The 25,377-nt window shown below is 45.6% G+C and overlaps 1 protein-coding gene across 1 annotated transcript in view; it reads right to left on the bottom strand.

The window, feature by feature from the left end:
* Positions 1 to 25,377, bottom strand: part of stab1 (stabilin 1) — a 199,845-nt gene that overhangs the window by 55,251 nt on the left and 119,217 nt on the right. Inside the window, exons 34-43 of the mRNA XM_045691993.1 lie at positions 15,799 to 15,927; positions 12,158 to 12,211; positions 11,781 to 11,894; positions 10,205 to 10,290; positions 9,930 to 10,039; positions 8,124 to 8,219; positions 7,572 to 7,617; positions 6,955 to 7,025; positions 3,056 to 3,181; positions 1,151 to 1,224 (exon numbers count right to left, since the gene is read on the bottom strand). Coding sequence (XP_045547949.1) covers positions 1,151 to 1,224; positions 3,056 to 3,181; positions 6,955 to 7,025; positions 7,572 to 7,617; positions 8,124 to 8,219; positions 9,930 to 10,039; positions 10,205 to 10,290; positions 11,781 to 11,894; positions 12,158 to 12,211; positions 15,799 to 15,927 — 906 coding nt within the window. The remainder of the gene's footprint in view (positions 1 to 1,150; positions 1,225 to 3,055; positions 3,182 to 6,954; positions 7,026 to 7,571; positions 7,618 to 8,123; positions 8,220 to 9,929; positions 10,040 to 10,204; positions 10,291 to 11,780; positions 11,895 to 12,157; positions 12,212 to 15,798; positions 15,928 to 25,377) is intronic.

The raw sequence follows: 25,377 nt of genomic DNA, 5'->3' as shown, positions 1-25,377 counted from the left end.
CGGAATGACGCTGGAGAGACGAAGCAGGTACGGGGAGTAAACATTTAACAAATAACTGGCATAGACGAGAAAGGAACTAATGGGGATCCATAATAAACCCCAGGAAGAGTAGCTGCTGCCTTGGCAGGAACTAATGGGGATCCATAATAAACCCCAGGAAGAGTAGCTGCTGCCTTGGCAGGAACTAATGGGGATCCATAATAAACCCCAGGAAGAGTAGCTGCTGCCTTGGCAGGAACTAATGGGGATCCATAATAAACCCCAGGAAGAGTAGCTGCTGCCTTGGCAGGAACTAATGGGATCCATAATAAACCCCAGGAAGAGTAGCTGCTGCCTTGGCAGGAACTAATGGGGATCCATAATAAACCCCAGGAAGAGTAGCTGCTGCCTTGGCAGGAACTAATGGGGATCCATAATAAACCCCAGGAAGAGTAGCTGCTGCCTTGGCAGGAACTAATGGGGATCCATAATAAACCCTAGGAAGAGTAGCTGCTGCCTTGGCAGGAACTAATGGGGATCCATAATAAACCCCAGGAAGAGTAGCTGCTGCCTTGGCAGGAACTAATGGGGATCCATAATAAACCCCAGGAAGAGTAGCTGCTGCCTTGGCAGGAACTAATGGAGATCCATAATAAACCCCAGGAAGAGTAGCTGCTGCCTTGGCAGGAACTAATGGGGATCCATAATAAACCCCAGGAAGAGCAGCTGCTGTCTTGGCAGGAACTAATGGGGATCCATAATAAACCCCAGGAAGAGTAGCTGCTGCCTTGGCAGGAACTAATGGGGATCCATAATAAACCCCAGGAAGAGTAGCTGCTGCCTTGGCAGGAACTAATGGGGATCCATAATAAACCCCAGGAAGGGTAGGTTCTGCCTTGGCAGGAACTAATGGGGATCCATAATAAACCCCAGGAAGAGTAGCTGCTGCCTTGGCAGGAACTAATGGGGATTCATAATAAAGACAAATACAAATACTCAGATGTACCTGGCCTGTATTTCTACTTCATTCAGCGAGAAGGCCAGTGCATTACATTGCGGAAGTGTTGCACACAATGGCACCTTATTCCATACATAGTCCACTACTGGTCAAAAGTAGTGCATTAAATAGGGAATAGGGTACCATTTGACACTCAAACAAGTGTAATCTTACCCGGTTCGGTCCTGTTTTGATGCACTCTGCTAATCTGGAACATCCACCGTTGTTTACTAAACAACCGTCTATCTCTGCAGAAACAGAACATCATATTGTCATTCCCTCTTAGATCAGCCGTTCCTTTCTAAATCACTAGATTTACTGAGGCTGAGGACCACCATTCGCAGATTCTTTTTTACGTAAAATATCTTGCCGGTTAAATTTAGAGTCAAGGTTATCAGTAAATGTAACAGATTATGGCCTATTATTATTATTATTATTATAATAATAAACAATTTCTGTTGTCAAAAGTAAAAAGTAATGTAAAAGTAATGTAAAAATACTTATATTAATACTCCCAACTGTTATCATTTATGGAAGAAAACAAATATTTACAGAATTAAGAAAATCTATATAATAAAATAAGTAAATAAAATAAGTAAATAAAATAATAATAAAATTGCAAACCACCTGCAGTACAGGACCACAGGTTGAAAACTAATGTTCTAGAGGCAAGGGATGTGTTAGTTTGTATTTCATTTATTCATCCTTTATATAACCATTCCCATTGAAATTAGACTTTATTTATTCATCCTTTATATAACCATTCCCATTGAAATTAGACTTTATTTATTCATCCTTTATATAACCATTCCCATTGAAATTAGACGTTTTATTCAAAGGGTGGGAGCAGACAACCGTAACCATTCTGTAGTTGATCAGGGTCCATGTTTTGAAGCGGTTAGTAATGGTATGCATCCCAAATGGCACCCCGTTCCCTATAAAGTGCACTACTTTTGACCAGAGCCCAATGGGGAATAGTGTTCCATTTGGGACGTAGCCATGGTTAAAGGGCTGATGGTGGAGTTCCATTTGGGACGTAGCCATGGTTAATGGGCTGATGGTAGAGTTCCATTTGGGACGTAGCCATGGTTAAAGGGCTGATGGTAGAGTTCCATTTGGGACGTAGCCATGGTTAAAGGGCTGATGGTAGAGTTCCATTTGGGACGTAGCCATGGTTAAAGGGCTGATGGTGGAGTTCCATTTGGGACGTAGCCATGGTTAAAGGGCTGATGGTAGAGTTCCATTTGGGACGTAGCCATGGTTAAAGGGCTGATGGTAGAGTTCCATTTGGGACGTAGCCATGGTTAAAGGGCTGATGGTAGAGTTCCATTTGGGACGTAGCCATGGTTAAAGGGCTGATGGTAGAGTTCCATTTGGGACGTAGCCATGGTTAAAGGGCTGATGGTAGAGTTCCATTTGGGACGTAGCCATGGTTAAAGGGCTGATGGTAGAGTTCCATTTGGGACGTAGCCATGGTTAAAGGGCTGATGGTGGAGTTCCATTTGGGACGTAGCCATGGTTAAAGGGCTGATGGTAGAGTTCCATTTGGGACGTAGCCATGGTTAAAGGGCTGATGGTAGAGTTCCATTTGGGACGTAGCCATGGTTAAAGGGCTGATGGTAGAGTTCCATTTGGGACGTAGCCATGGTTAAAGGGCTGATGGTGGAGTTCCATTTGGGACGTAGCCATGGTTCAATTACTATTTGAAATCTTTTTGCTTTTGGTCTAGCCTGCTTAGAGTGGCAGATGGGCAGGGTTTGTAGTTTTGGGACCATTCTCTTGGCCCATTAAGCCAGACAAGCTCAACTAAGCCCAGATCAATTATAGTATTTTAACCCAGGTCTGAGACACACAGCTGTTGATATGGTGGTAAATATTTGTAATTGGTGCTACTGTTGTTGTGTTTAATTGCATTGAGTGTAAAGTGGCCAGTCTTGCCCACCTGTCATTTTGCTGACTAAGCTTCGGGCTTTATTGTGTTTTTGTCCTCCATAATGTTTTATATTGTCTCCGGCTGGAACAGACTACTACTGTTGATTATCTAATGAATTCAATCACTCAATCAATCACACGCCATACCTAGACACCACACCCCGTCTCCAGTGTATCCTTCTGGACAGGTGCAGGTCCTCTCCCCAGGTAAAGTCTTGGTGCAGTTGGCAATCTGAGCGCAGCCTCCATTCCCAGTGGCACACAGGTTCACCTCTACGGAACATTAGTTTACCAGTTTAGTTTACCAGTTTAGTTTACCAGATTAGCTAACCAGATTAGTTGACCATTTTAGTTGACCCCAGAGTGACCGTATGTACATACCCCAACCAGAAGCCATGGATCACAGGCAACATCCACACTGTGGCATTCAAGGAGCGGGACACTAAGTCGGACACTTATAAGAAATCCCGCTATGCCCTCAGCTGAACCATCAAACAGGCAAAGCGTCAATACAGGACTAAGATGGAATCCTACTAAACCGGATCTGACGCTCATCGGATGTTTCAGGGCTTGCAAACCATTACAGACCACAAAGGGAAGCACAGCCGAGAGCTGCCCAGTGACACGAGCCTACCAGACGAGCTAAATAACTTCTTTGCTCACTTCGAGGTAAGCAACACTGAAGCATGCACGACAGCACCAGCTGTTCTGGATGACTGTGTGATCATGCTCTCCGTAGCCGATGTGAGTAAGACCTTTAAACAGGTAAACATTCACAAGGCCGCAGGGCCAGACGGATTACCAGGACGTGTACTGCGAGCATGCGCTGACCAACTGGCAAGTGTCTTCGCTGACATTTTCAACCTCTCCCTGACCGAGTCTGTAATACCAGCATGTTTCAAGCAGACCACCATAGTGCCTGTGCCCAAAAACACTAAGGTAACCTGCCTAAATGACTACCAACCCGTAGCACTCACATTTGTATCCATGAAGTGCTTTGAAAAGCTGGTCATGGCTCACATCAACACCATCATCCCAGAAACCCTAGACCCACTCCAATTTGCATACCGCACCAACAAATCCACAGATTATGTAATCTCTATTGCATTCCACACTCCCGTTCCCACATACGTGAGAATGCTGTTCATTGACTACATCTCGGCGTTTAACACCATAGTGCCCTCAAAGCTCATCACTAAGCTAAGGACCCTGTGACTAAACACCTCCCTCTGCAACTGGATCCTGGACTTCCTGATGGGCCGCCCCCAGGTGGTGAGGGTAGGTAACAACACATCCGCCACGCTGATCCTCAACACTGGGGCCCCTCAGGGGTGCGTGCTTAGTCCCCTTCTGTACTCCCTGTTCACCCACGACTGCATGGCCAAGCACGACTCCAACACCATCATTAAGTTTGCCTACGAAATAAAGGTGGTAGGCCTGAACACTGACAACGATGAGACAGCCTACAGGGAGGAGGTCAGAGACCTGGCCGTGTGGTGCCAGGACGACCTCTCCCTCAACATGATCGTGGACTACAGGATAAAGGAGGGCAGAGCACACCCGCATTCTCATCACCTGGGCCGTAGTGGAGCAGGTTCAGAGCTTCAGGTTCCTTGGTGTCCACATCACCAACAAACTATCATGGTCCAAACACACCAAGACAGTCGTGAAGAGGGCATGACAAAGCCTATTCCACCTCAAGAGACTGAAAAGATTTGGCATGGGTCCTCAGATCCTCAAAAAGTTCTACAGCTGCACCATCGAGAGCATCCTGACCGGTTGCATCACCGCCTGGTATGGCAACTACTCGGCTTCCGACCGCAAGGTGCTACAGAGGGTAGTGCTTACGAACCCAGTACATCACTGGGGCCAAGCTTCCAGTCTTCCAAGACCACTATACCAGGCGGTGTCAGAGGAAGGCCTGCTCTTTTCATGACATAGACTGACCAAGTGAATCCAGGTGAAAGCTATGATCCCTTATTGATGTCACTTGTTAAAACCACTTCAATCAGTGTGGATGAAGGGGAGGAGACAGGTTAACACAATATTGGGAAGGTGTTCTTAATGTTTTGTACACTCAGTTTATACTAGTATTTAAGCTATACAGTAATTAACAGAGTCATAGCCAGAAATAGTCCCCATTTTAGGTGACCAAAAGTATTGGGACAAAATCATGTGTATATTTGTATATATATATATATATATCTATGTATGTATACAGTGCCTACAGAAAGTATTCACACCCCTTTACAATTTCCACATGTTATTGTATTACAGCCTGAATTTAACCTGGATTAAATTGAGATGTTTTGTCACTGGCCTACATGCAATACCACATAATATCAAGCGGAACTATGTATTTCGATTTTTGTTTCTCACAAATTAGTACAAACATTTAAGCTGAGTATTCAAGTGTTCAAAACCATAGTTATGACAAGCTTAAATAAGTTCAGGAGTGAAAATATGCTTAACAAGTCACATAAATTGCAAGTCACTCTGGGTGCAATAATCCCCGCAGGAGGCCTTTTGCCTTTTGGTAGGGAGTCATTGTAAATAAGAATTTGTTCTTAACTGACTTGCCTAGTTAAATAAAGGTTAAATAAAAATAAATAAAACATGAAAATTATTTTTCATCGACTCACTCTGTGCAATAAATTATTTTTGAATGACACCTCATCTCTGTACCCCACACATATAATTATCTGTAAAGTCTTTCAGTCGAGCAGTGAATTTCAAACACAGATTCAACCACAAAGAACAGGGAGGTTTTCCAATGCCTCGCAAAGAAGGGCACCTACTGGTAGATGGGTAAAAATACAAATAAGCAGAAATGTAATATCCCTTTGCGCATGGTGAAGTTATTAATTACACTTTGGATGGTGTATCAATACACCCAGTCACTACAATTACACAGGCGTCCTTCCTAACTCAGTTGCCGGAGAGGAAGGAAATTGCTCAGGGATTTCACCAAGAGGCCAATGGTGATATTAAAACAGTTACAGAGTTGAATGGCTGTGAGATCAGGAAACTGAGGATGGATCAACAACATTGTAGTTACTCCACAATACTAACCTAATTGACAGAGTGAAAAGAAGGAAGCCTGTACAGAATAAAAATATTCCAAAACATGCATCCTGTTTGCAACAAGGCACTAAAATATACTGCATAAAAATTTGGCAGAGCAATTCACTTTTTGTTCTGAATACAAAGTGTTATGTTTGGGGCAAATCCAATACAACATATTACTGAGTACCACTCTCCATATTTTCAAGCATAGTGGTGGCTGCATCATGTTATGGGTATGCTTGTAATCATTAAGGACTGGAGAGTTTTTCAGGATAAAAAAGAAACGGAATGGAGATAAGCACAGGCAAAATCCAAGAGGAAAACCTGGTTCAGCTTTCCACCAGACACTGGGAGATGAATTCACCTTTCAGCAGGACAACAACCTAAAACACAAGGCCAAATACACACTGGACTTGCTTACCAAGAAGACAGTGAATTATTCCTGAGTGGCCGAGTTACAGTTTTGACTTAAATCTATTTGAAAATCTATGGCAAGACCTGAAAATGGTTTTCTAGCAGTAATCAACAACATATTTGACAGAGCTTGAAGAATTTAGAAAATGGTAATGGAGAAAATATTGCACAATCCAGGTGTGGAAAGCTCTTAGAGACTCACCCAGAATGACTCAAAGCTCTAAGAGACTCACCCAGAATGACTCACAGCTGTAATCGCTGCCGAAGGTGCTTCATCAAATGATTGACTCTGGGGTGTGAATACTTATGTAAATGAGACATTTCTGTAGTTCATATTCATTAAATTTACAACCATTTCTATAAACATGATTTCACTTTGTCATCATGTTCTATTGTCTGTAGATGGGGAAAGAAAAAAAAATCCCTTAATCGATTTTAGAATTCAGGCTGTAACAACAACAAAATGTGGAATATATCAAGGTGGTATGAATACTTTCGGAAGGCACTGTATACATCCATAATCTGAATAGTCCTTCTACCAAATACAACAGTAAAGTGTTAGAGACCTGTGCAGACGGTTCCGTTGCCTGTGAAGCCTGCAACACACTGGCATCTAGGACCGTCTGTCTCCTTACAGCTGAAACACACAACCGAAGATCAATCCTCAATCACCTTTTGATTTGAGTGACTCAGCCTCTGGTCAAAAGGTAATGCACTGTATATTGTGTGACCTCTAATTCTCTTGTCTTATCTGTTGTCCAGAGTGATCTTAGGCATGCTCCATCTAATTCTCCTCTCCCTCTCTTATTCTCTGCCCCCCCTCCTCCAGGAGGACCTGAGCCCTAGCACCATACCTCAGGACTACCTGGCCTGACTCTTATAATCTTCACCCGGCACAGCCAGAAGAGGACTGACCACCCCTCGGAGCCTGGTTCATCTCTAGGTTTCTTTCTAAGTTCTTGCCTTTCAAGGAAGTTTTTCCTAGTCACGGAGCTTCTACACCTGTGTTGATTTGTTCTTGCCTTTCAAGGAAGTTTTTCCTAGTCACGGAGCTTCTACACCTGTGTTGATTTGTCTTCTGGGTCTTTGGGGTATAGCACTTGGTGACAACTGCTGATGTAATAATGGCTTTATAAAATAAATATGATTGATAAAGGGAATAGGGTGCCATTTTGGAACTTACTTTGCATTATCATCACAGATTCCGCCACAGGCGTCAGACACGATCTCTAGAGAGAGAGAGAGAGGGAGAGAGAGAGAGAGAGAGAGAGAGAGAGAGAGAGAGAGAGAGAGAGAGAGAGAGAGAGAGAGAGAGAGAGAGAGAGAAATACTTTTGACCAGAGCCCATAGGGAAGAGGGTAACATTTGGGAGTTGGTCTGACAGTACTGTACATACCCTTGGAGTAGTTGACTCATCTCCCACCCTATGGGCCCTGGCCAAAAGTAGTGCACTACATAGGGACTAGGGTTCCATAGGGCTCTACTATAAAGTAGTGCACTACATAGGGAATAGGGTTCCATAAGGCTTTGGTCAAAAGTAGTGCACTACATAGGGAATAGGGTTCTATAGGGCTCTGGTATAAAGTAGTGCACTACATAGGGAATAGGGTTCCATAGAGCTCTGGTATAAAGTAGTGCACTACATAGGGAATAGGGTTCCATAGGGCTCTGGAATAAAGTAGTGCACTACATAGGGAATAGGGTATCATTTGGGACATAGGACTACAGTACATACCCTTGGAGCAGTTGACTCCTCTCCAGCCTTTGTAGCAGACACACCTCCCGTTTCCTGTCACTCCATCCAGACACTTCCCATGAGCACAGCTGCATTCTGACCAGTCAAACACAAGTTGTTGTAACATAGTTAGCACAGCTGCATTCTGACCAGTCAAACACATGTTGTTGTAACATAGTTAGCACAGCTGCACTCTGACCAGTCAAACACATGTTGTTGTAACATAGGTAGCACAGCTGCACTCTGACCAGTCAAACACATGTTGTTGTAACATAGTTAGCACAGCTGCATTCTGACCAGTCAAACACATGTTGTTGTAACATAGTTAGCACAGCTGCACTCTGACCAGTCAAACACATGTTGTTGTAACATAGTTAGCACAGCTGCACTCTGACCAGTCAAACACATGTTGTTGTAACATAGTTAGCACAGCTGCACTCTAACCAGTCAAACACATGTTGTTGCAACATAGTTAGCACAGCTGCACTCTGACCAGTCCAAGTAAAGAACCTAAACACAAACACAATTCTATCCTCTAAAGTTGGTGAATATATTGTGGTTGTATGTGTGTTTTGTATTATCTAAAACATTAAATCAGTCAGTCAGAGCCAGCCAGCCAGTCAGCCAGCCGGTTAGTCAGCCAGCCAGCCAGCCAGCCGGCCAGTCAGCCAGCAAGTCAGCCAGCGAGTCTGCCAGCCGGTCTGCCGGTCAGTCAGTCAGCCAGTCAGCCAGCGAATCAGCCAGTCAGTCAGCCAGCCTGCCAGCCAGTCAGTCAGCCAGTCAGCCCATCAGCCAGTCAGCCAGTCAGCCAGCCAGCCAGTCAGTCAGTCAGTCAGTCAGTCAGCCAGCGAATCAGCCAGTCAGTCAGCCAGCCTGCCAGCCAGTCAGTCAGCCAGTCAGCCCATCAGCCAGTCAGCCAGCCAGCCAGCCAGCCAGTCAGTCAGTCAGTCAGTCAGTCAGTCAGTCAGTCAGTCAGCCCATCAGCCAGTCAGATAGTCAGTCAGCCATTCAGCCAGTCAGCCAGTCAGTCAGTCAGCCATTCAGCCAGCCAGCCAGCCAGCCAGTCAGCCAGTCAGCCAGTCAGCCAGTCAGCCAGCCATTCAGCCATTCAGCCAGTCAGCCAGTCAGCCAGCCATTCAGCCAGTCAGCCATTCAGCTAGTCAGTCAGTCAGTCAGTCAGCTAGTCAGTCAGTCAGCCAGTCAGTCAGCCAGTCAGCCAGTCAGTCAGTCAGCCAGTCAGTCAGTCAGCCATTTAGCCAGTCAGCCAGTCAGCCAGTCAGCCAGTCAGCCAGTCAGTCAGTCAGTCAGTCAGTCAGTCAGTCAGTCAGTCAGTCAGCTAGTCAGTCAGTCAGCCAGTCAGTCAGCCAGTCAGCCAGTCAGTCAGTCAGTCAGTCAGCCAGTCAGTCAGTCAGCCATTTAGCCAGTCAGTCAGTCAGTCAGTCAGCCAGTCAGTCAGTCAGTCAGTCAGTCAGTCAGTCAGTCAGTCAGTCAGTCAGTCAGTCAGCCAGTCAGTCAGTCAGTCAGTCAGTCAGCCAGTCAGTCAGCCTCAGCCAGTCAGCCAGTCAGTCAGTCAGTCAGTCAGTCAGTCAGTCAGCCAGCCAGCCAGCCAGCCAGCCAGCCAGCCAGCCAGTCAGTCAGCCAGTCAGCCAGCCAGTCAGTCAGTCAGCCAGTCAGCCAGCCAGCCAGCCAGCCAGCCAGCCAGCCAGCCAGCCAGCCAGCCAGCCAGCCAGCCAGTCAGTCAGCCAGTCAGCCATTTAACCAGTCAGCTAGGATCAGGCCTGTACACAGTGTGTATATATAATATACCTGACTTGCAGTCCTTGCCGTAGCGTCCCGGTTCGCAGGTCTCACAGGCTGTCCCATGGAAACCCTCGTTGCAAAGACACTCCCCAGTCCCTAGGTTCCCATCCTTACACCTGCTCATAGAAACACAATGAACAGAATGAACCTCTGACCATAAGCAATTTGACTGGAAAACACATGGGTACATTCAAAATGGCCACCAGATAGTCCACCTATTATGGCATTCTTGACATGAGTGGGGACGACTGTTCTACTCATTCTAGTTCTGTGGACTGTACCTTCCGTTCCTTGAGCACCAGTTGTCCAGCTCCCCAGGGCATTTAAAACAGAAGTGACCAAAGTATCCCGGGCAGCACGAGTGGTCCTGCAACACAGGAGACAGAGCTCGTCAGAGGGGGCGTCCCCAAGGGGCAGCCTATTCCCTATATAGTGCACTACTTCAGACCAGAGCCCTATGGCACCCTATATAGTGCACTACTTTAGACCAGAGCCCTATGGCACCCTATTCCCTATATATAGTGCACTACTTTAGACCAGAGCCCTATGGCACCCTATTCCCTATATAGTGCACTACTTCAGACCAGAGCCCTATGGCACCCTATATAGTGCACTACTTTAGACCAGAGCCCTATGGGACCCTATATAGTGCACTACTTTAGACCAGAGCCCTATGGCACCCTATTCCCTATATAGTGCACTACTTTAGACCAGAGCCCTATGGCACCCTATTCCCTATATAGTACACTACTTTAGACCAGAGCCCTATGGCACCCTATATAGTGCAATACTTTAGACCAGAGCCCTATGGGACTTTAATCATTCATACATGATAAACTGGTTTTATTATCTCTACTGGCTGTGTTGTTTGTTGTGTATATTAAACTTGTGAGTTGTGGGAAAAAAAATCCTCTCGGGGGCAATAAAATTAATCAACCAATAATACAATCCTCCTGTATACTATAACCCAGAGAATCCTCCTGTATAATACAACCCAGGAGAATCCTCCTGTATTATACAACCCAGGAGAATCCTCCTGTATAATACAACCCAGGAGAATCCTCCTGTATTATACAACCCAGGAGAATCCTCCTGTATTATACAACCCAGGAGAATCCTCCTGTATAATACAACCCAGGAGAATCCTCCTGTATAATACAACCCAGGAGAATCCTCCTGTATAATACAACCCAGGAGAATCCTCCTGTATAATACAACCCAGGAGAATCCTCCTGTATTATACAACCCAGGAGAATCCTCCTGTATTATACAACCCAGGAGAATCCTCCTGTATAATACAACCCAGGAGAATCCTCCTGTATTATACAACCCAGGAGAATCCTCCTGTATTATACAACCCAGGAGAATCCTCCTGTATAATACAACCCAGGAGAATCCTCCTGTATTATACAACCCAGGAGAATCCTCCTGTATTATACAACCCAGGAGAATCCTCCTGTATAATACAACCCAGGAGAATCCTCCTGTATTATACAACCCAGGAGAATCCTCCTGTATTATACAACCCAGGAGAATCCTCCTGTATAATATAACCCAGGAGAATCCTCCTGTATAATACAACCCAGGAGAATCCTCATACAACCCAGGAGAATCCTCCTGTATAATACAACCCAGGAGAATCCTCCTGTATAATACAACCCAGGAGAATCCTCCTGTATAATACAACCCAGGAGAATCCTCCTGTATAATACAACCCAGGAGAATCCTCCTGTATAATACAACCCAGGAGAATCCTCCTGTATAATACAACCCATGAGAATCCTCCTGTATAATACAACCCAGGAGAATCCTCCTGTATAATACAACCCAGGAGAATCCTCCTGTATAATATCTCACCTGCGTCGTCTTCAAACAGTCAATAATGCAGCCAGCCACGGACCTCCTCCTAGATCCTACCCTCTTCCTGTACTTGCAGTTAGACCTCATGTTCTGAGGGTACTCCCTAATGGCCTACAATGCAGGACAACATCATTAACAGAAACAGAAAGTAGCTCCACACTAGACAATATGGGGGAAATGCACATTTGGAATAATGTTTTAGACCGGTAGTTACAATGCATTCATTCATAATTAAACTAGGACAAATGATTCTAACGATCTTCATAGTTCTAAATATAAAATAGCAGGAGCAGTGAATAGAACGAAATTAATAAAGATAAAAAGAGAGATAGAAAATGTTTGTTGTTTATGTTTTATAATGTGTAGAGTCTTACTGGCTTGTAGCTAAGGAAACATCTGGGTTTTTCATCACAGGCTGAGCACCTCCCCTTGGAGAAAGAACAATTAGACAGAAACACACACCAACGCAGGCACACACCCACACACCCACACACCCACCCACACACCCACACACCCACACACCCACACACCCACACACCCACACACACACACACACACACACCCACACACCCACACACCCAGGCACACACCCACACACCCACCCACACACCCACACACCCAGGCACACACCCACACACCCACACACCCACACACCCAGGCACACACCCACACACCCACACACCCACCCACACACCCACACACCCACACACCCAGGCACACACCCACACACCCACACACACACACCCAGGCACACACACACCCACACACACCCAGGCACACACACACCCAGGCACACACCCACCCACCCAGGCACACACACACCCAGGCACACACACACCCACGCACACACACACACCCAGGCACACACACACCCAGGCACACACACACCCAGGCACACACACACCCAGGCACACACACACCAACGCAGGCACACACACACCCAGGCACACACACACCCAGGCACACACACACACCCAGGCACACACACACCCAGGCACACACACACACCCAGGCACACACACACCCAGGCACACACACACCCAGGCACACACACACCCAGGCACACACACACCCAGGCACACACACACCCAGGCACACACACACCCAGGCACACACACACCCAGGCACACACACACCAACGCAGGCACACACACACCCAGGCACACACACACCCAGGCACACACACACCCAGGCACACACACACCCAGGCACACCCACACCCAGGCACACCAGGCACCCCACCCACCCAGGCACACACACCACCCCTCCATCAGCACAGCTGAGTTCACCACCCCTCCTGTCTCTGTCCATCAGTACAGCTGAGTTCACCACCCCTCCTGTCTCCATCCATCAGTACAGCTGAGTTCACCACCCCTCCTGTCTCCATCCATCAGCACAGCTGAGTTCACCACCCCTCCTGTCTCCATCCATCAGCACAGCTGAGTTACTAGTTCACCACCCCTCCTGTCTCTGTCCATCAGTACAGCTGAGTTACTAGTTCACCACCCCTCCTGTCTCCATCCATCAGTTCAGCTGAGTTACTAGTTCACCACCCCTCCTGTCTCCGTCCATCAGTACAGCTGAGTTACTAGTTCACCCCCTCCTGTCTCTCTCCATCAGTACAGCTGAGTTACTAGTTCACCACCCCTCCTGTCTCTGTCCATCAGTACAGCTGAGTTACTAGTTCACCACCCCTCCTGTCTCTGTCCATCAGTACAGCTGAGTTACTAGTTCACCACCCCTCCTGTCTCTGTCCATCAGTACAGCTGAGTTACTAGTTCACCACCCCTCCTGTCTCTGTCCATCAGTACAGCTGAGTTCTAGTCACCACCCCTCCTGTCTCTGTCCATCAGTACAGCTGAGTTACTAGTTCACCACCCCTCCTGTCTCTGTCCATCAGTACAGCTGAGTTACTAGTTCACCACCCCTCCTGTCTCTGTCCATCAGTACAGCTGAGTTACTAGTTCACCACCCCTCCTGTCTCTGTCCATCAGTACAGCTGAGTTACTAGTTCACCACCCCTCCTGTTTCTGTCCATCAGTACAGCTGAGTTACTAGTTCACCACCCCTCCTGTCTCTGTCCATCAGTACAGCTGAGTTCACCACCCCTCCTGTCTCTGTCCATCAGTACAGCTGAGTTACTAGTTCACCCCCCCTCCTGTCTCTGTCCATCAGTACAGCTGAGTTACTAGTTCACCACCCCTCCTGTCTCTGTCCATCAGTACAGCTGAGTTACTAGTTCACCACCCCTCCTGTCTCTGTCCATCAGTACAGCTGAGTTACTAGTTCACCACCCCTCCTGTCTCCATCCATCAGCACAGCTGAGTTCACCACCCCTCCTGTCTCCATCCATCAGCACAGCTGAGTTACTAGTTCACCACCCCTCCTGTCTCTGTCCATCAGTACAGCTGAGTTACTAGTTCACCACCCCTCCTGTCTCGATCCATCAGTACAGCTGAGTTACTAGTTCACCACCCCTCCTGTCTCCGTCCATCAGTACAGCTGAGTTACTAGTTCACCCCCCCTCCTGTCTCTCTCCATCAGTACAGCTGAGTTACTAGTTCACCACCCCTCCTGTCTCTGTCCATCAGTACAGCTGAGTTACTAGTTCACCACCCCTCCTGTCTCTGTCCATCAGTACAGCTGAGTTACTAGTTCACCACCCCTCCTGTCTCTGTCCATCAGTACAGCTGAGTTACTAGTTCACCACCCCTCCTGTCTCCGTCCATCAGTACAGCTGAGTTACTAGTTCACCACCCCTCCTGTCTCTGTCCATCAGTACAGCTGAGTTCACCACCCCTCCTGTCTCTGTCCATCAGTACAGCTGAGTTACTAGTTCACCACCCCTCCTGTCTCTGTCCATCAGTACAGCTGAGTTACTAGTTCACCACCCCTCCTGTCTCCGTCCATCAGTACAGCTGAGTTACTAGTTCACCACCCCTCCTGTCTCCGTCCATCAGTACAGCTGAGTTACTAGTTCACCACCCCTCCTGTCTCTGTCCATCAGTACAGCTGAGTTACTAGTTCACCACCCCTCCTGTCTCTGTCCATCAGTACAGCTGAGTTACTAGTTCACCACCCCTCCTGTCTCTGTCCATCAGTACAGCTGAGTTACTAGTTCACCACCCCCTCCTGTCTCTGTCCATCAGTACAGCTGAGTTCACTAGTTCACCACCCCTCCTGTCTCTATCCATCAGTACAGCTGAGTTACTAGTTCACCACCCCTCCTGTCTCTGTCCATCAGTACAGCTGAGTTACTAGTTCACCACCCCTCCTGTCTCTGTCCATCAGTACAGCTGAGTTACTAGTTCACCACCCCTCCTGTCTCTGTCCATCAGTACAGCTGAGTTACTAGTTCACCACCCCTCCTGTCTCTGTCCATCAGTACAGCTGAGTTACTAGTTCACCACCCCTCCTGTCTCTGTCCATCAGTACAGCTGAGTTACTAGTTCACCACCCCTCCTGTCTCTGTCCATCAGTACAGCTGAGTTTCACCACCCCTCCTGTCTCTGTCCATCAGTACAGCTGAGTTACTAGTTCACCACCCCTCCTGTCTCTGTCCATCAGTACAGCTGAGTTACTAGTTCACCACCCCTCCTGTCTCTGTCCATCAGTACAGCTGAGTTACTAGTTCACCACCCCTCCTGTCTCTGTCCATCAGTACAGCTGAGTTACTAGTTCACCACCCCTCCTGTCTCTGTCCATCAGTACAGCTGAGTTCACCACCCCATCCTGTCTCTGTCCATCAGTACAGCTGAGTTACTAGTTCACCACCCCTCCTGTCTCTGTCCATCAGTACAGCTGAGTTACTAGTTCACCACCCCTCCTGTCTCTGTCCATCAGCACAGCTGAGTTACTAGTTCACCACCCCTCCTGTCTCTGTCCATCAGTACAGCTGAGTTACTAGTTCACCACCCCTCCTGTCTCTGTCCATCAGCACAGCTGAGTTCACCACCCCTCCTGTCTCCGTCCATCAGTACAGCCGACTTACAAATACACACGCACACACACTTACTCTGACCCGCAGGATCACGTCTTGAATGCATCGGTTCTTATGGACATGTAAGACTTGGGGAACGGCCAGGATCACTCCGTTTCTCGTCTCACTGTGGCTCCCATCCAGCAGAACATCATTGGCCAAAGTCTGAAACATGCATAGATAACAACCCAAATAAGGGCTGCAAAAATCCCTGGAACTTTCCCAAAATTCTAAACTTTTCCAGAAAAGTTCCTGTTTGGAGGATTCCAGATTGACCTGCTGATTCCCGCCTGATTACGGGAATCCACCAAACAGGATTTCAGGACAACCTGGAGCTCTGGTCAAAGTAGTTTCCCATAACCTTTAGTGGAAGGAGTCTCGGGGAAGAACGACTGCCCCTTTTCATTCAATCAATATTGCGTCAAATTGATCTCTAAAGTCGAACATTTGCGAGATGGTGCTGTCGAGCAAAATTAAACATAATCGAGCAAGCAAACACTGAGTCGAGAGCGCAGAGGATGGGTCCCATGAGCACACAGGCCAGTTGGTATAGCTGACTGTAGTCGAGCGTGCAGAGGATGGGGTACAAATTAAAGCTGATTTGCAAGTGTGACTGAATGACCTGAACATCATAGCCGCACGCAAAATATTAATTGGAGAGGAGAGACTTTTTGTTTTGTTTTGCAGAGATACTACATGTCAAGGCTCAGAAGTTACTGCGCTCTCACAAATACACAGCATGACCAAAATGGATTTCTCATTTCACACCAAAATATCTAACTGCAAACTTTTACTGTTATTTTTATTACAGGTGAAAATTCTAGCCAATGAACATAGTTTGTAACATTCTACTGAAACGCAATTCGTCAGGTTTCTGGACCTGATGATGGCCGACAATAAAAAAGTAAGCTTTGCAGCTTTTCAGTGGAGAACCTAACCAACCTAACCAGTAGGTAGTTATTTGGTCTTCTGTTGCTAAAGCAGGCTATTGATTAGGCAAGCTAGGTTAATGTCAGCTAGCAGTAAGCTAGGAAGCTAGCTAGCTAGTTAGCTAGCTAACATGTAACCACGTTTAAAAGTTACCAGTAATATCTTTGGTTTTTCCAAGAGCATTGTAGCTAGTTAGCTAAATAAGTTAATGAGGAGTTAGTAGAGAAGGAGGAAGTGTGGGGTGGCAGGTAGCCTAGCGGTTAGAGTGTTGGGTCAGTAACTGGTATGGTCAGGTAGCCTAGTGGTTAGAGCATTGGGCCAGGCTAGCGGTTAGAGCATTGGGCCAGCCTAGTGGTTAGAGTGTTGGGCCAGCCTGGCGGTTAGAGCATTGGGCCAGCCTAGTGGTTAGTGCATTGGGCCAGCCTAGTGGTTAGTGCATTGGGCCAGCCTAGCGGTTAGAGCATTGGGCCAGCCTAGTGGTTAGAGTGTTGGGCCAGCCTGGCGGTTAGAGCATTGGGCCAGCCTAGTGGTTAGAGTGTTGGGCCAGCCTGGCGGTTAGAGCATTGGGCCAGCCTAGTGGTTAGTGCATTGGGCCAGCCTAGCGGTTAGAGCATTGGGCCAGCCTAGTGGTTAGTGCATTAGGCCAGTCTGGCGGTTAGAGCATTGGGCCAGCCTAGTGGTTAGTGCATTAGGCCAGTCTGGCGGTTAGAGCATTGGGCCAGCCTGGCGGTTAGAGCATTGGGCCAGCCTAGTGGTTAGAGCATTGGGCCAGCCTAGCGGTTAGAGCATTGGGCCAGCCTAGTGGTTAGTGCATTAGGCCAGTCTGGCGGTTAGAGCATTGGGCCAGCCTAGTGGTTAGTGCATTGGGCCAGCCTAGCGGTTAGAGCATTGGGCCAGCCTAGTGGTTAGTGCATTAGGCCAGTCTGGCGGTTAGAGCATTGGGCCAGCCTGGCGGTTAGAGCATTGGGCCAGCCTAGTGGTTAGAGTGTTGGGCCAGCCTGGCGGTTAGAGCATTGGGCCAGCCTAGTGGTTAGTGCATTGGGCCAGCCTAGCGGTTAGAGCATTGGGCCAGCCTAGTGGTTAGTGCATTGGGCCAGCCTAGCGGTTAGAGCATTGGGCCAGCCTGGCGGTTAGAGCATTGGGCCAGCCTAGCGGTTAGAGCGTTGGGCCAGCCTAGTGGTTAGTGCATTGGGCCAGTCTGGCGGTTAGAGCATTGGGCCAGCCTGGCGGTTAGAGCATTGGGCCAACCTAGCGGTTAGTAACCAAAAGCTCTCTGGTTCAAATACCAGAGCCGGCCTTGAGCAAAGCACTTCATCCTAATTTGCTCCTGTGGTCCGGTACTACTGTGGCTGATCCTGTAAAAAAACACATTACACTGAACTGATCCTGTAAAAAACACATTACTCTGAACTGATCCTGTAAAAAACACATTACTCTGAACTGATCCTGTAAAAAACACATTACTCTGAACTGATCCTGTAAAAAACACATTACACTGAACTGATCCTGTAAAAAACACATTACTCTGAACTGATCCTGTAAAAAACACATTACTCTGAACTGATCCTGTAAAAAACACATTACTCTGAACTGATCCTGTAAAAAACACATTACTCTGAACTGATCCTGTAAAAAACACATTACTCTGAACTGATCCTGTAAAAAACACATTACTCTGAACTGATCCTGTAAAAAACACATTACTCTGAACTGATCCTGTAAAAAACACATTACTCTGAACTGATCCTGTAAAAAACACATTACTCTGAACTGATCCTGTAAAAAACACATTACTCTGAACTGATCCTGTAAAAAACACATTACTCTGAACTGATCCTGTAAAAAACACATTACTCTGAACTGATCCTGTAAAAAACACATTACTCTGAACTGATCCTGTAAAAAACACATTACACTGAACTGATCCTGTAAAAAACACATTACACTGAACTGATCCTGTAAAAAACACATTACTCTAAACTGATCCTGTAAAAAACACATTACACTGAACTGATCCTGTAAAAAACACATTACACTGAACTGATCCTGTAAAAAACACATTACACTGAACTGATCCTGTAAAAAACACATTACTCTAAACTGATCCTGTAAAAAACACATTACACTGAACTGATCCTGTAAAAAACACATTACACTGAACTGATCCTGTAAAAAACACATTACACTGAACTGATCCTGTAAAAAACACATTACACTGAACTGATCCTGTAAAAAACACATTACTCTGAACTGATCCTGTAAAAAACACATTACACTGAACTGATCCTGTAAAAAACACATTACTCTGAACTGATCCTGTAAAAAACACATTACACTGAACTGATCCTGTAAAAAACACATTACTCTGAACTGATCCTGTAAAAAACACATTACTCTGAACTGATCCTGTAAAAACACATTACTCTGAACTGATCCTGTAAAAAACACATTACTCTGAACTGATCCTGTAAAAAACACATTACTCTGAACTGATCCTGTAAAAAACACATTACACTGAACTGATCCTGTAAAAAACACATTACACTGAACTGATCCTGTAAACAACACATTACTCTGAACTGATCCTGTAAAAAACACATTACTCTGAACTGATCCTGTAAAAAACACATTACTCTGAACTGATCCTGTAAAAAAACACATTACTCTGAACTGATCCTGTAAAAAACACATTACTCTGAACTGATCCTGTAAAAAACACATTACACTGAACTGATCCTGTAAAAAACACATTACACTGAACTGATCCTGTAAAAAACACATTACTCTAAACTGATCCTGTAAAAAACACATTACACTGAACTGATCCTGTAAAAAACACATTACACTGAACTGATCCTGTAAAAAACACATTACACTGAACTGATCCTGTAAAAAACACATTACACTGAACTGATCCTGTAAAAAACACATTACTCTGAACTGATCCTGTAAAAAACACATTACACTGAACTGATCCTGTAAAAAACACATTACTCTGAACTGATCCTGTAAAAAACACATTACTCTGAACTGATCCTGTAAAAAACACATTACACTGAACTGATCCTGTAAAAAACACATTACTCTGAACTGATCCTGTAAAAAACACATTACACTGAACTGATCCTGTAAAAAACACATTACTCTGAACTGATCCTGTAAAAAACACATTACACTGAACTGATCCTGTAAAAAACACATTACTCTGAACTGATCCTGTAAAAAACACATTACACTGAACTGATCCTGTAAAAAACACATTACTCTGAACTGATCCTGTAAAAAACACATTACTCTGAACTGATCCTGTAAAAAAACACATTACTCTGAACTGATCCTGTAAAAAACACATTACTCTGAACTGATCCTGTAAAAAACACATTACACTGAACTGATCCTGTAAAAAACACATTACTCTGAACTGATCCTGTAAAAAACACATTACACTGAACTGATCCTGTAAAAAACACATTACACTGAACTGATCCTGTAAAAAACACATTACTCTGAACTGATCCTGTAAAAAACACATTACACTGAACTGATCCTGTAAAAAACACATTACTCTGAACTGATCCTGTAAAAAACACATTACTCTAAACTGATCCTGTAAAAAACACATTACTCTGAACTGATCCTGTAAAAAACACATTACACTGAACTGATCCTGTAAAAAACACATTACACTGAACTGATCCTGTAAAAAACACATTACACTGAACAGAGGGTTAAATACACAACATGTGATGAGGGAAACTGCGACCAGGTGTGTGGGAAGACAAGACAAAACCAATGGAAAATGAAAAGTGGATCGATGATGGCTAGAAGACGGGCGACGCCGAGCGCCGAGCGCCGCCCGAACAAGGAGAGGAACCGACTTCGGCGGAAGTCATGACAGCATGACATCCGGCTGTGATTGGGAGTTCCATAGGGTGACGCACAATTGGCACGGGTTTGGCCGGTGTAGGCCGTCATTGTAAATAAGAATTTGTTCTTAACTGACTCGCCTGGTTAAATAAAGGTTAAATAAAAAATTAATAATTAAACCCACTTGGATGAATGTAAAAAACCTAGCAAGCTCCTGATTGATTGACCTTATCCTGACTTACTGTTCCCATAAGTCCTGTATTTGTACTGACTTTATCCTGACTTACTGTTCCCATAAGTCCTGTATTTGTACTGACTTTATCCTGACTTACTGTTCCCATAAGTCCTGTATTTGTACTGACTTCATCCTGACTTACTGTTCCCATAAGTCCTGTATTTGTACTGACTGCATCCTGACTTACTGTTCCCATAAGTCCTGTATTTGGCTAGTGTTTTTTTTCTACTAGCTGCATACAAGACCTTGTTTTTACCTCTCTGGCTGATAAACATGCCCCTTTCAATTGACTCCGAGTCAAAAACTGAACTAATCCATGGTATTCTCCATCTCCATGGTACTCTCCATCTCCATGGTACTCTCCATCTCCATGGTACTCTCCATGGTACTCTCCATGGTACTCTCCATCTCCATGGTACTCTCCATCTCCATGGTAATCTCCATGGTACTCTCCATGGTACTCTCCATCTCCATGGTACTCTCCATCTCCATGGTACTCTCCATCTCCATGGTACTCTCCATCTCCATGGTACTCTCCATCTCCATGGTACTCTCCATCTCCATGGTACTCTCCATGGTACTCTCCATCTCCATGGTACTCTCCATCTCCATGGTACTCTCCATGGTACTCTCCATCTCCATGGTACTCTCCATCTCCATGGTACTCTCCATGGTACTCTCCATGGTACTCTCCATCTCCATGGTAATCTCCATGGTACTCTCCATCTCCATGGTACTCTCCATGGTACTCTCCATCTCCATGGTATTCTCCATCTCCATGGTACTCTCCATGGTACTCTCCATCTCCATGGAACTCTCCATCTCCATGGTACTCTCCATGGTACTCTCCATCTCCATGGTACTCTCCATCTCCATGGTACTCTCCATCTCCATGGTACTCTCCATCTCCATGGTACTCTCCATCTCCATGGTACTCTCCATCTCCATGGTACTCTCCATCTCCATGGTACTCTCCATCTCCATGGTACTCTCCATGGTACTCTCCATCTCCATGGTACTCTCCATCTCCATGGTACTCTCCATCTCCATGGTACTCTCCATGGTACTCTCCATGGTACTCTCCATGGTACTCTCCATCTCCATGGTACTCTCCATCTCCATGGTACTCTCCATCTCCATGGAACTCTCCATGGTACTCTCCATCTCCATGGTACTCTCCATGGTACTCTCCATCTCCATGGTACTCTCCATCTCCATGCTACTCTCCATCTCCATGCTACTCTCCATCTCCATGGTACTCTCCATCTCCATGGTACTCTCCATCTCCATGGAACTCTCCATGGTACTCTCCATCTCCATGGTACTCTCCATGGTACTCTCCATCTCCATGGTACTCTCCATCTCCATGCTACTCTCCATCTCCATGCTACTCTCCATCTCCATGGTACTCTCCATCTCCATGGTACTCTCCATGGTACTCTCCATGGTACTCTCCATCTCCATGGTATTCTCCATCTCCATGGTACTCTCCATGGTACTCTCCATCTCCATGGTACTCTCCATCTCCATGGTACTCTCCATGGTACTCTCCATGGTACTCTCCATCTCCATGGTATTCTCCATCTCCATGGTACTCTCCATGGTACTCTCCATCTCCATGGTACTCTCCATCTCCATGGTACTCTCCATCTCCATGCTACTCTCCATCTCCATGGTACTCTCCATGGTACTCTCCATCTCCATGCTACTCTCCATGGTACTCTCCTGTACTCTCAGACCTCTTGATAAGAAATCAAGCCTGGGCCAAGGCTAGACCAACAGTCTCGTCAGCTGATTGGAAGCTATTCTGAAATAAGTGCACTGCCTCGGTTAGACAGACAAAATCAAACTACTTCCTTAGAGCTATGACAGACTGTGTTTACAGGCCAAATCAAACTACTTCCTTAGTGCTATGACAGACTGTTAAACAGGCCAAATCAAACTACTTCCTTAGTGCTATGACAGACTGTTAAACAGGCCAAATCAAACTACTTCCTTAGTGCTATGACAGACTGTTAAACAGGCCAAATCAAACTACTTCCTTAGTGCTATGACAGACTGTTAAACAGGCCAAATCAAACTACTTCCTTAGTGCTATGACAGACTCTGTTTACAGGCCAAATCAAACTACTTCCTTAGTGCTATGACAGACTCTGTTTACAGGCCAAATCAAACTACTTCCTTAGTGCTATGACAGACTCTGTTTACAGGCCAAATCAAACTACTTCCTTAGTGCTATGACAGACTCTGTTTACAGGGCAAATCAAACTACTTCCTTAGTGCTATGACAGACTGTTAAACAGGCCAAATCAAACTACTTCCTTAGTGCTATGACAGACTGTTAAACAGGCCAAATCAAACTACTTCCTTAGTGCTATGACAGACTGTTAAACAGGCCAAATCAAACTACTTCCTTAGTGCTATGACAGACTCTGTTTACAGGCCAAATCAAACTACTTCCTTAGTGCTATAACAGACTCTGTTTACAGGCCAAATCAAACTACTTCCTTAGTGCTATGACAGACTCTGTTTACAGGGAAAATCAAACTACTTCCTTAGTGCTATGACAGACTGTTAAACAGGCCAAATCAAACTACTTCCTTAGTGCTATGACAGACTCGTTAAACAGGCCAAATCAAACTACTTCCTTAGTGCTATGACAGACTGTTAGTGATCCTCTAAATTCCGTTAATTCACTGAAGCATGTTAATTCCTCTACTTCCCTGTCTAAGCAAGTAGTTTTAGACTCCTGCATCATTATTGAAAAAGTTCAGATTTGTGATGCTTTTAATCAGCATTTTATCTCAGCTGGTTTCCTTTTTGAAAGAAATGGTGGTCATATGTAACAGTATAGCTTCCGTCCCTCTCCTCGCCCCAACCTGGGCTTGGGCCAGGGACCCTCTGCGCACATCAACAACTGACACCCCACGAAGCATCGTTACCCATCGTGCCACTAACTAACTAGCCATTTCACATCGGTTACACATACTCTTGGCCAGTCACTTGATTGTTTTCCCCACATAAAGCCTACAGTTGCCCGCGATGAATGATCAGTCAACCTCACCTGCCTTGGGAAATGGTAGTCAGGGTTTTTCTTTTTGGCAACTGCCTTATTAGCTACTGACACCAAGAAGTAATTAGGGGCTGACAATTTCAACCCTTCTTTGCTTAAGTAAGCAGCGCACCTCGTTGCTGGCTCAGCATCCGAGCGTAAGGCGCTACAGATAATTAATGCTTATTTATAAAACCCTCCCCCCACTATCTGAGATATCTACTGCAGCCCTCATCCTCCCCATACAACACCCGTTCACTCCCCACTATCTGAGATATCTACTGCAGCCCTCATCCTCCACATACAACACCCGTTCTGCCAGGCACATTCTGTTAAAGGTCCCCAAAGCACACACATCCCTGGGTCGCTCCTCTTTTCAGTTCGATGCAGCTAGCGACTGGAACGAGCTGCAACAAACACTCAAGCTGGACAGTTTTATCTCCATCTCTTCATTCAAAGACTCAATCATGGACACTCTTACTGACAGTTGTGGCTGCTTTGTGTGATGTATTGTTGTCTCTACCTTCTTTCCCTTTGTGCTGTTGTCTGGGACCCAATAATGTTTGTACCATGTTTTGTACTGCCACCATGTTGTGCTGCTGCCATGTTGTGTTGCTACAGTACCATGTTGTTGTCATGTGTTGCTACCATTCTGTGTTGTCATGTGTTGCTACCATTCTGTGTTTTCATGTGTTGCTGCCTTGCTATGTTGTTGTCTTAGGTCTCTCTTTATGTAGTGTTGTGGTGCCTCATCTATCGTGATGTGTGCTTTGTCCTATATTATTATTTCAGTTTTTATCTTTAATCCCAGCCCCTGTCCCCGCAGGAGGCCTTTTGCCTTCTGGTAGGCCGTCATTGTAAATATTTCTGTTTTAGATTCTGGGGATATTATCTATATGCATAAAGCAGCATCTACACTTAAACCACTAGATGCTGTTTTCCATTGGGCCCTTAGGTTTATTACTGGTGATGGTTCTAGAACTCACCATTGGTCCCTTAGGTTTATTACTGGTGATGGTTCTAGAACTCACCATTGGTCCCTTAGGTTTATTACTGGTGATGGTTCTAGAACTCACCATTGTTCCCTTAGGTTTATTACTGGTGATGGTTCTAGAACTCACCATTGGGCCCTTAGGTTTATTACTGGTGATGGTTACAGAACTCACCATTGGACTCTTAGGTTTATTACTGGTGCTGGTTCTAGAACTCACCATTGTTCCCTTAGGTTTATTACTGGTGATGGTTCTAGAACTCACCATTGGGCCCTTAGGTTTATTACTGGTGATGGTTCTAGAACTCACCATTGGGCCCTTAGGTTTATTACTGGTGATGGTTACAGAACTCACCATTGTACTCTTAGGTTTATTACTGGTGCTGGTTCTAGAACTCACCATTGTTCTCTTAGGTTTATTACTGGTGATGGTTCTAGAACTCACCATTGGGCCCTGAGGTTTATTACTGGTGATGGTTCTAGAACTCACCATTGGGACCTTAGGTTTATTACTGGTGACGGTTCTAGAACTCACCATTG

This window comes from Salmo salar, chromosome ssa12 (assembly GCF_905237065.1).
Source record: "Salmo salar chromosome ssa12, Ssal_v3.1, whole genome shotgun sequence".
NCBI classification, from domain to species: Eukaryota; Metazoa; Chordata; class Actinopteri; order Salmoniformes; family Salmonidae; genus Salmo; species Salmo salar.
The sequence above is the reverse complement of the archived record's forward strand: the minus strand, read 5'-3'. Positions and strand labels throughout refer to the sequence as shown.